Source organism: Lontra canadensis, unplaced genomic scaffold (genome assembly GCF_010015895.1).
Source record: "Lontra canadensis isolate GAN:19392208 unplaced genomic scaffold, GSC_riverotter_1.0 scaffold248, whole genome shotgun sequence".
In the NCBI taxonomy this organism is placed as follows: Eukaryota; Metazoa; Chordata; class Mammalia; order Carnivora; family Mustelidae; genus Lontra; species Lontra canadensis.
This window is the reverse complement of record NW_022631242.1, coordinates 51,947-64,224: the sequence shown is the minus strand read 5'-3', so window position 1 is coordinate 64,224 and position 12,278 is coordinate 51,947. Positions and strand designations below refer to the sequence as shown.

The 12,278-nt window shown below is 42.3% G+C and overlaps 1 protein-coding gene across 2 annotated transcripts in view; it reads right to left on the bottom strand.

Moving 5' to 3' along the window:
- The window catches only part of LOC116862490 (UDP-GalNAc:beta-1,3-N-acetylgalactosaminyltransferase 2-like), a 57,045-nt gene extending 45,254 nt beyond the window's left edge, over window positions 1–11,791 (bottom strand). Inside the window, exon 1 of one of the 2 annotated variants that reach the window (XM_032849798.1) lies at window positions 11,468–11,791. In XM_032849798.1, coding sequence (XP_032705689.1) covers window positions 11,468–11,579 — 112 coding nt within the window. In that variant the 5' untranslated portion in view covers window positions 11,580–11,791. The remainder of the gene's footprint in view (window positions 1–11,467) is intronic. The other variant, XM_032849796.1, reaches the window with a different exon arrangement.
- Window positions 11,792–12,278: the final 487 nt, after the last annotated feature.

Sequence of the window (12,278 nt, the reverse complement as noted above, 5' to 3'; positions counted from 1 at the left end):
AAGCCCCATGTTGGGCTCTGTGCTGGGCATGGAGCCTGCCTGGGATTCTCTCTCTCCTTCTCCCTCTGTAGCCCCCCAACACCGGCTCTTGCTCTCTCTCTCAAAAAAAAAAATTAGTAAGTTTGGGAAATAAAGCTGAAAAACTACTATGCTGAAAAGTACCAGACCCTGAGCAACACCAATAAATTCCACAGACAGAAAACCCTGTATCAGTTAATATAATACTCCAAGGAATGAACGAGGGAGGCAACATTTCCAGGGAAGCAACAACAAAATCAAGTGACAAGTCATGCGAATGGCTCATTTTTTACTGCTGTAAGGTCTAATGGGCAGGATTACATTTAAGAAAAAAAAAAAAACTGTCCTTAGCAGACAAAAGGGGAAGATATTTTGTTTTTTATCGCCAATTTCAAAGCTGGAGAGCTACAAGCTTATACATAGCTCTGATGAGGGGCCGTTTTATCTCTTTCTCCAATGACGGGAACTGATCCAAAATGTTTCCAAAATTAAATAATCGAAGGCCAGAAAGCTTGCCTACATTATGTGCAATCCTTTTATATGCCAGAGGATCCAAGCATTCAGTTAAAAGACAACAAAAACATGATGGTATTTTATCAAAGGACCAATTAAAATAATAAGAAAATCTGGGAGACAGACCCTTCTAATAGGATGCCTAAAGGATATTACATTGTAACACATCTAGGAATATAGGAATTTTTGTGTAGATACCTTATTTTCCACAAAAGATACATTTCTAAAAACAAAAGAAACCCCCCAAAACAGACAAAAAAAACCAATCTAAATGAAGTAGAGATACTTGTTATATTAGCTTACCAGGAATCCTGTACTAAAATGAATTCTTTAAAGGCAGGAATTTAACCTTTTTTTTTTTCTTTTTAAAGACTTATGTATTTCAGAGAGAAAGAGCGAACAAGTGGGAGGGGTAGGGAGAGGGAGAGAGAGTCCCAAGCAGACTCCCAGCTGAGTTGGGGCTTGATCCCAGGGCTGTGAGATCCTGACCTGAGCTGAAACCAAGAGCTGGCCACCTAACCAACTATGCCACCCAGGTGCCCCAGGCAGGAACTTATCTTTAATGTAAATCCAAATTTTCCTTGACTAACCTTGCTTATAATAGACCATATTCATTGCACACCTATAAAGTACTACGCATAGAGTATCAGTTGAACGCTTTGCATGTAGAGTATCATTTAATGCTCACAACACCGAGAAGTAAGTGGGGTCAGGCTCCTTATGAAACAAACAAGGCCAGAGGCACAGAGAATTCAGTAAATTCCACTAAGGCAAGCAGTAAGGCGCGAGGCTAAGATTTAATCCCCCGCAACTGACCTCCATTCTTCATCCCCTTCAATTAGCAACACAGCTCCATGTAGCTCCTCTGAAACTAAATTCCAATCTTTTATTCCTAACACCAGTCTAGGTGGCAAATCAGTGATAAGCAGATCACTGGAAATGCTGGTTAGCATGTTACTTTTTTTTAATTTCATGGAAATTAAACATTTATATGAATGAAAAAAACACTTCAGGAACATATTTTCTCAGGTACACAAAACTATACGATGAAAGCTGTACCTACTGCTGGAACTAACTCTAAATGAGTCTGAATTTGGAGGATAAGTGCTTATGTAAAATTGGTAATGATATCCCATCTCACCCCCTACTCTTTCACAAAGAAATAGTAAGTACTTTTAACAACAGTAATGAGGCAAATGTAGTAAACAGACATATCTGACACTGACTCCAAAGCCAACGTGCTGCATGATACCCATAATAAGCTATTTAAATCCCTGTGTCTCAGCTTCCTAAAAACATACCCCAAAAACAAAAAACCAAACAAACAAAACCCCGATACCAAAAAGTCTTCAGATAGTCTATTTCATCCATTACAAAATATCTTCTGGAACGATTAAAAACTGTAGAAGAGCAAAGAGACATTTAATCTAAATGCCTCATTTACCTGACATCAGCAGAAAACAAGGCTGATGCACAAAAGAAAAATCATAAAATAACTAAAACAATCCGTTAAATGCCAAATTATCACTGTTTCATTTTTGGTAGATAATCAAAATAAGCCTTTGAAAAATGGATTACATGAAACATAATTTAGCTTGTTCTTAATTGACAAAGTCTTCATGAACAATGTCTCAAATCAGTCCCTTTCTCGTCATTAATTCTACCCCCTGCTTCAAGTCAGACTCTTATCTTTCACTGGACCATGACAGGGGTGTCCTAATGATGAGCACTGAGAGATCTGTGGAAGGGCTGAACACTGTATTGTATACCTGAAACTAACACAACACTGCATGTTAACTACACTAGAATTAAAATTTAAAAAGACAATTGGGAAATTCTGAACACTAAATATTGGAAAGAATCATTAATTTTTCTAATTGTGATGATGGTTTTGTAGTTATGGTTTTTTAAAGTCTACTGATAGAGACACTATACTAAGATATTTATGAAAATAATAACTTCTCTGTGATTTGCCTCTAAATAATCCAGTGGGAAGAAGTGGGTAGGAGTGTTTATGAAAAATATGAGTTGAAGGTGTATGGTGTGTACATAACATTTGTTCTAATCTTCTACTTTTGGTATGTTTAAAAATATTCATAATAAAAACTTAAAACATGAAAAAAAAAATCCCAAGGCTATCCTAATGGTTTATCCCTGGTTTCTTCATCTCACTGCCAAACAAGATTTTTCTGAAACTTAATAAATAAATAATAAAGATAAAGATGACCATGTGGCATGTGAAAATCCCACAGGGTGCAAACTACTTTATGATCTCATTCCACTGCCATTCATCTCCTTTGCTTCTACTCCACGTCTAAGCTGCTTCTGTGGAAGTGCTTTAGTTTACACGCATTTCTCTTTTCTTGCAGAGGAGAAGGGCATGGCAGATTTTGGCCTCTGAAAAAACTTCTCCTTCCAGATATACTGAAAAATAGGTCCCTAAAGAGTCACCCAAAAAAACTCCTGGAAGTAATAAACAAACTCAGTAAAGCTGCAGGACACAAAATCTATCTACAAAAATCAGAGGCACTTCTAGACACTAATAATGAACTACCAAAAAAAAAAATTCAGAAACCAATCCTATTAACAACTGAATCAGAAAGGATAAAACACCTAGGAATAAGTTTAATCAACGAGGTGAGAGAGCTGTACACTGGAAGCTGTAAGACACTGACGAAAGAAACTGGAGAAGACACAAATAAATGGAATGATATTCTATGCTCATGGGTGAGAATATTTTTTAAATGTCCATACTACCCAAAGCAATCTACAGATTCAGTGCAATGCCTATCAAAATTCTAGTGGCATTTTTCACAGGAATACAGCAAACAACCCTAACATTTGTATGAAACCACAAAAGACCTTAAATAGCCACAGCAATCTCAGGAAAGAACAAACAGGAGGGCATCGCGCAGCATTAGCTCTTCTATCCTCATCTAAGAGGGATGATTACAGCAATACAGGCCTACCCCAGGAAACAAGAAGAATCTCAAATAATCTAACCTTATACCTAAAGAAGCTAGAGGAAGAACAAAACCCAAAGCCAACAGAAAGAAGGAAATAGCAAAGATGAGAGCAGAAACAAATGATATAGAGACCAAGAAAACAATAGAACAGATCAATGAAACTAGGAGCTGATTCTTTGAAAACATCAACAAAATTGATAAATCTTAGCCAGACTCATCAAAAAACAGAGAGAGAGAGAGGGAGGGAAGGAGGGAGGGAGGGGACTCAGATAAATATCACCAGAAATGAAGGATAAGAAATAACAACCAACACCACAGAAATACAAGGATTGTAAGAAATCATTTGCCAACAAACAGGACAACCTAAATGAAAAGGGTAATTTCACAGTAACATAAACTTTCAAAACTGAATTAGGAAGAAAAAGAAAATTTGCAGACCAGTTCCCAGCAATGAAACTGAATCTATAATCAAAAAACCCAACTAAAGTGCAGGACCAGATGGTTTCATAGGTAATTCTCCCAGACTTTCAAAGAAGAGTTAGTATCTATTCTTCCCAAACTATTCCAAAAAATAACAGAGAAAATAAATCTTCCAAATTTATTCCACAAGGCCAGGATCAGCCTGATACCAAAACCAGATAAAGACACCACAAAAAAGAACTACAAGCCAACAATTCTGATGAACATAGGTTTAAAGATTCTCAACAAAATATCAGCCAACAGACCATACAACAAAACATTAAAAAAATCATTAACCATGATCAGGTTGGATTTATTCCAGAGATGCAAGAGTGGTTCAGTATTTGCAAATCAACCAACAAGACTGAAAAGAGACATGCACCTCTATGTCTACTGCAGCATTATTTACAGTAGCTAAGATATGGAAGTAGCTCAAGTGTCCACCGATAGATGAATGGATAAAGAACACAGGGTATATGCACAATGGAGTATCACTTGACCATAAAAAAGAATGAAATCTCATCATTTCCAAAAACATGGATGGAGCAAGAGAGTATAAAGCTAAGTGAAATAACCCAGTCAGAGAACGACAAATACCACTTAAATTCCACTCATACATGGAATTTAAGAAACAAAACAAATGATGAAACTAAACAAAAAAGCGGACTCTTAAATACACAGAACTGGTGGTTGCCAGAAGAGAGGTAGGTGGGGTCATAGGTGAAAAAAGATGAAATAAGCAAACACATCGAGCAAAACACTGGAGGCATGATGCTCACTGGTTTCAAACTATATTACAAGGATACAGTAATCAAAACAGCATGGTTTGGCATAAAAACTGACATATAGGTCAATGGGATAGAATAGAGCCCAGAAATAAACCCACAATTATATGGCCAATTAATCTATGACAAAGAGACAAGAATATACAATGGGAAAAGGACAGTCTCTTCAATAGATGGTGCTGGGAAAACTAGACAGCCATACGTAAAAGAATGAAACCGACCACCACCTTATACTATATACAAAAATCAACTCAAAATGGATCAAAGACTTGAACATAAGACCTGACATCATAAAACTCTTAGAATAAAATATAGGCAGTAAGATCCTTGACACTGGTTTTGGTGATTATTTTTTGGATTTGGCACCAGAAGCAAATGCAACAAAAGCAAAAATAAATGAGCAGCACTACATCAAACTAAAAAGCTTCTTCTGCACAGCAAAGAAAATCATCAACAAAATGAAAAGACAACCCAAAAATGGGACAGAATATTTGCAAATCATGTGTCTGATAAGGGGTTAATACTGAAAACATATTAAAAAATAAAAGCTCCTACAACTCAATAGTAAAAAACCAAGCAATCCAATTAAAAAATAGGCAGCAGATCTGAACAGACACATTTCCTAAGACAACATACATATGACCAACAGGCATATGAAAAGGCGGTCATCATCACTCATCATCAGGGAAATGCAAATCAAAACCACAAGGTGAGATCACCTTACACCTGTCAGAATGGCTAGTATCAAAAAGATACAAGTGTTGGTAAGAAAGTGTAGAAAAAGGAAGGCTTGCGCCCTTTTGGTGGGACAATAAATCCCTGTAATAAACACTATGGAGGTTCCTCAAAAAATTTAAAGTAGAACTATCATATGATCCGGCAGTTCCACTTCTGGATATTTATTCAAAGGAAATGAAAACACTGGAGAAGATACCTGCATGCCCTGTTCATTGAGGTGCTATTTACAATAGCCAAGACATGGAACCACCTAAGTGTTCACTGACAGATGAACAGATAAAGAAAACGTGTTATAGACAAATATAAGGCAATATTATTTACCATAAAAAAAGAAGGAAAACTTGCCACTTCTGACAACATGGATAGATCTTGAGGGTGTTATGCTATGTGAACCCAGCCAGACAGAGAAAGACAAATACGGTACAGTTTCACTCTGTATCTAAACAAAACAAAACACTAAATTCAGAGAAAACAGACTGACGGTTGCCAGAGGGGAAGGGTGGCATGTGGGCTGAATGGTGAAGGGGGTCAGAAGTACAGACTTCCAGTTAAAATAAAGAAGTCATGGGGATGTCATGTACAACTCGGGGGCTATAGTGAATAATGCTGTAATGCATATCTGAAAGCTGCTAAGACAGATCTCAAAAGTTCTCATCACAAGAAAAAAATTATAACTAAGCTAACTAGACTGTGTTCATTTTTACAATTCAGTATAAGTATACTGAATCAATGTCATACACCTGAAACTCATGTAGTAGGTCAATTATATCTCAGTTTAAAAAACAGGTCTTCCGGGCACCTGGGTGGCTCAGTGGGTTAAAGCCTCTGCCTTCGGCTCAGGTGATGATCTCAGGGTCCTGGGATCGAGCCCCTGAGTTGGGCTCTCTGCTCAGCAGGGAGCCTGCTTCCTCCTCTCTCTCTCTGCCTGCCTCTCTGTCTACTTGTGATCTCTGCCTGTCAAATAAATAAATAAAATTAAAAAAAAAAACAAAAAACAAAACAAAACAGGTCTTCCACCAGATACCAGCAATGTAAATCAGTCCAACAGACTTGGGAGTACTGCATTACATGGTATGAAACCCCCAGCAGGTGCTCAATAAACAGCTGTGCAAGAATGCCCATGTTCCTACTGCCCGACCAGCCTTTGCCTGCACACTTTCAGCACCTTATGCTATTTGCTAGTACAGGGGACCTACTTTGATTCTGGTGTCTGGAGACAGGAAAAAAAGAAATGAACAGCTAAGAAGTAAACATGCTATAAAAAGACACAAAGAGGGGTGCCTGGGTGGCTCAGTGGGTTAAAGCCTCTGCCTTCGGCTCAGGTCATGATCTCAGGGTCCTGGGATTGAGCCCTGCATTGGGCTCTCTGCTCAGCAGGGAGCCTGCTTCCTCCTCTCTCTCTGCCTGCCTCTCTGCCTACTTGTGATCTCTGTCTGTCAAATAAATAAATAAAATCTTAAAAAAAAAAAGACACAAAGATAATTCACAGATAAAATGCAAATAGCCAACCAACCTATGAAAAAACATTCCATTTCACTAGGAATCAAGTTTGAATAAGATGGATACCATCTAACCAGGCTCCTGCTATGTTCAAAATGACAAATACCTTCTTAAATAATACCCCCACCATTGGTATTGGAAAGAAATGTTATTTAGAGTTTTTTCAAGGAAATGGCTCCTCTCCTATGTTGCTGCTGGAATGGAATTTGGTAGTCTTCTGTGGGACAATTTGCCAAAACACATCAAATACCTCAGATAATTTTTTTTTTTAAAGTAGGCTTTCATGTCCAGAGTGGAGCCCAACACGAGGCTTGAACTCATGATCCTGAGATCAAGACCACTTGAGATCAAGAGTCGGACACTTAATCTAGTGAGCCACCCAGGTTTTCCAGAACTATGTAAGTTCTATCCAGCATTCCACATCTAAGAACTTATTCTAAAGAAATAATCAGTGATGTACTAAAAGATCTCTACTCATCACAGTGTCATTTATTAATAGCGAACAACTGCAAAATCCAGAAATGCGGAAATAAGGGATTAGTTAAATTAAGGTGTATCTATATGCAGCTATTGAAATTATGTTGCAGAATTATGTTTTATTGTTATTTACCATATTAAGATCAGGAGATTATAAGAACTATGTACATACTGTGTGGTTCCATTTATATGACGTATTAACAAGCAAATCTCTGCCATTTAAGATCAGAACAGTGGTTACCACTCCTGGCCATGATGGAAGGGAGCATAAAGGGAGCTTCTGACATGCTGGATTAGTTGGGTGTATCAAAAATATATCAACCTATACATTTACAGGCCCTTTTCTGAAGGGATATTATACATGAATACAATTTTTAAAAAATACGAAGTCATTTCCCTCCAACATTCATTGTAAGTATGTGCTTTCAAAAACGGTCATAAAGATCATTTTCCCTGTTTTTAAAAATAATTTCAAATTTTTCTACAAAGAACTTGTTTTACTTTTCTAAGAAAAAAAATTATATCATAAGGTCATCATAAAAAGTAAATAGACAATATGTAGGTGGCAAATTCATTCATATTTTCCCAGTTTTGTTCTCTTGATTCATTCCTTCAAATCACTAAGCACAAAAAAACAAATTTTCATGCCAGGAATAATTAAAACCCCACACTAGCTCCCTGAGGACAACGGCATTCCCTTCTCTAATATGTAGTGTATCCTGAGGGTCTGGCAACCTGCGAGGTTCTCCACTGACAGCGGACATCCAAAACTCTATTCTAGACCAAGGGAGGTTGACTTCAAAACTGATTGTTCAAAATAGGCCCAAGGATTCTTAAAAATCAGACGAAAATTTCCACTCTCACATGCATGCTCTCAGATGACATCAATCCCAAACAAGCAGAAATCTTGGAAATGAGGGAAACATATAAATTCATGACAGATCTACTGATAAGGACAATCATCATATACACGACTAGCATGCCCAATTTCTAAAACCTCCCCAAATACCTCACTAGCTTACGTACCAGCCACCACTATCTTATTCCTCCTCTCTAAAATCCGTGGAGTGTTTACTATGAATCAGGCACTTTTCTGTGTGTTGTATTAATCGAATCTTCACAATAACCCTATGAGATCATCATTTTATAAATAAGGAAACTGAAGCACAGAGACAAGATTACCATATAGGGATAATTTTGGATGAACCAGCCCTAGGCAAAATTGCAAAGCAAGCTCAATTTGTCTTTGGCCTTCTCCTTGCTCCCTGTCTCAGTTCAGCAGACTCTGAGGGTCTCAGAGCAGGGGACTCCACATCTAGCTTGGTACCTAGAGCTCTAAGCATTTGTTGAGTGGATATGCTTCTTTCCTTTCACTTTGGTTTCCTTCTCTCCAAATATCCTAGGAAGAGAAGACTTCTTTGGTCACATCCTTTAAAGGATGTTACATAATTCCTGGTAAGGTATTACCCAGTATGAGTATGAGATATGAGATGTATCTTCTATCTGTATCGTCCAGCCCAGTATCCCTGTCTCCATTCTCCTCATGCACCCCTAGGTGTGCTGGATTTCACAAGAGACCTGCTTCCTCTTCACCAGTTGCTCTCCCGGACCTTAGTTTGGCTGTTTCAAGGGAGCCACTACATTAGAAAAACTCCAGGTGCTGATGGGAATTTTTCCTGCCCGTCATTCAGGCCCCTGCTCAACGGCACCAATCTTCAGAGGAGCCTCCCCTGACCTCTCTATTTAGAACAGTAGCACACCATTCTCTGCCCTCTACACTGCTTTCTTGTTGTCATCCCACCTATCTCCATCCCCTAGGATATTAAAAAAATTATTTTCTCGGTTCTGTCTTGCCTTCTAAATTGTAAACTGCACAAAGGCAGGGATGTGATCTGGGTTACTGCTATAACTCTATACCTACAACAGGAGTGGGCACAGAGTAAGCTCTCAAAAATTTGCTGAATCCACTACAAATCAGAGGGTGTTTTTTTTTTTTTTTTTTAATATTCAGGGAAGGTAAGTCTCCCTTTAAAAAAGTACTGTTACAACTCAATGAGCCTGAAGACAAAGAGGCAGACAAAAGAACAAAAAGAAATCTTAAAACATTAATTCAAGGGAAGAAAATGTAACAAAATCTTGGGTTTTCTCTCTCACTTTAGGCTGAAGGCACAAGGGTAGAAATATAAAAGTGCCCAAATGTTTTAGTTTGAATGCGGTGGTAACACGATGGGAAAAGGAGCTGCAGGAAATCTTGGCGATCCGTATGCTTCTACTGCTTTTAGTTTTGCAAAGTGAAAGCTAGGAGTCTGCCAGGTTTCATTTAGAGTAAAATATCTAATTTATCATCTAACCAGATGCAAGGTATCCACCTAAGTCAAAGTTAATTTATTTAACTAGTACTGATTTCTTCACCTATAGCCGGATCCTCCTCATGGCCTATTTCCTAGTCTCCTTAACCTAGCTCAGGCTGACCTAATGGCAAGATAGGGGCATCATCCAAACACTGTGGGGATAGGAAAAACTTCACTGAAGCTAAGAGACCGCCTACTAACTTTTAAGCTTGAAGACAAACAGGTTTTTCTTGTTTACTGAACCCCAAAAGACTAAATTAAGGTCATAAATATCCTAAGAATGTTCTGCAAGTAAATTCTAGTAGTGCTCACAGAAAGGGAAAGAAAGCTGTAAAACAAAAACCTAATAGATGATAGAAAGCATTTTAGATCTGTGGCACTTTTTCCTCTGCTCAGTTTACAAAAACCTAAAAAACAAAACCTTAAAAAAAAAAAAAAGCCCCCAATCCTAACCTGTTAATAGGTTAAATGCTCTGTAACCACTGTATTTTCATTAAATAAATTAACCGTGTTTTAGTTCTATTCGGGTCACACAAATAGCCTTTTCAAAGAGCTTGTGGTTTGTCTAATAGGAAAAGAGTCTAGGAGACTGTTACCAGTCTAAGGAACCCCCATAATAACGATGAGATTGCCTTGCGGATTGCCGAGTTAGTTTCTATGCCTCCCACTTAAAAAGTAAGGCACCGACCCATCTCAGAATTGCAAATATTCAATTGTGATTTTTAAAACGTTTGGGTAAGAAAACCGCTGTTCGGGGAGAAGTGGTCGGAAAAAACCTCGCCGAGTAGTTAGAACACAACACAACTACTACCTCATTTGGAAAACAGCCTTCTAGGTTTCTTTATATGTCCTAAGGCAACCTCTTAGAAAAGAAAACAAGGGAAAACCACTAACATCAACAAGCACAACAAATCCGCCCGCACCTTCTGCGGACAAAGCATCCCGTGAGGCGGTGAGAGGCGCAGGAACCGAGCTCTCAGCCCTGAGAGAAAGCTCCGGAACGAGCGCACAGACCGTCGGCGAACGGCGGTATCGCGGGGTGCCTCGCTAGCAGGCGCCCGGCCAGCTCACAGGGACAGCTCGCTCGCAGCCCCATTTCACGTCCGGACGTGTCCAACCGACCGACCCGCAGTTTCCAAAGAAAACACAATCCGTGTGTTCTTACGGCAAAGTTACCCTGACAGGCGAGACCCAGGCTTCCCCGGCGCGCACCGGCGCCGCCCGCGGCACTGAGACCCACACGTCCCGACCGAGCGGACCCTCAGCGGGGAGGGGGCAGGCCTGGCAGCCAGAGCCCGGCGCACGCAGCGGCCGCCCGCGGCTGAAGGACACAAGGTTTGGCTCGCGGGGCGGGAGGGCCGGCGCCCACAGCTCGGACCAGGCCTGACGGGCAGACGCAGGACTCGCGGCGGCCGGCACCGCTCTCCGGTCCGTAGAGGAAGGCGGGAGGGGAGAGGCGGCGGGACTCAGACGGGGAGAAGCCCCCGGAGTTTGCCCGATGTAATGCCCCGAGGATGAAAAGGGCCGTTTGTCTCCTCAGGGAACGGTCGCGCTCGGCCCGCTTCCCGCTGCGGGACGCCGCGGAGGAAGCCGCCCGGGGGCTCGCAGTCGGCCTCCCGCCCCGCCCGGCCTCCCGGCCCGCCCGGCCCCCGGACCTCACCTGCCCGGCCAGCCCCGGAGGCGCGGGCGGGCGGCGGGGAGCGCAGCCGCAGCCAGAGGTGCAGCGCGGCCCCGAGCACACACGGGCACAGCAGCACCAGCCAGTTTCGCATTGGCCGCCCCCGCCCGCTCCGCCTCGCGCCCCCGTCGCGCGCCGGGCTCTCCCGCGTCCCGGCGGAGAGGGAGGGGACGTGCGGAGAGGAAGGCCGCGAGGCGGCGGTCGACGCAGGCGCGACCACTCCGGCTACGCCTGCCCTCGCGCCCGCCGCCGTCCGGACTCCTCGCGGTCCCGTGCCCCGCGCCTCAGGTTCCTCCAACCGCAGGCGGCGGTGTCTCAGCCGGCCAGGCCCCGCCCCCCCGTTCGGCCTCCCCCCTCGGCCCCGCCCACCTCCCCCACTCGCCCCGCCCCCTTCCCTCGCGTCCCCTCCCGCGCCCGCAGGCCAGCCGGGAGCTGAAGTCCTGCTCTGGACCTACTCAGGGGACACACTCCAGGGGGCCCGAGGCTTGGAAACCACATTTCCCATAATCTCATGCTCTTGCTCGCGTCACTCGGCGATCGCGGAGGCGAAGCACGAAGGCAAACTCGGAGCATGCGCGTCTCTTCTCGACGCCTACTAACCCCGGATGGCCGGAGGGAGGCGGTGCTGGGCAGCCGGTGCTCGGGGCCAGGCACAGGCCCGGAGGGAAGCACTGCTGGGGCGAAGGGTCGCCAGTCGCCTCTGATTTAAGAGGGATCGCGTGATGCTTGTTTTAAGCCACGCAGAGCTCGGTTATCAGATGCTGGCTCCTGTGGAGGCGGTATCCTGCCGCAG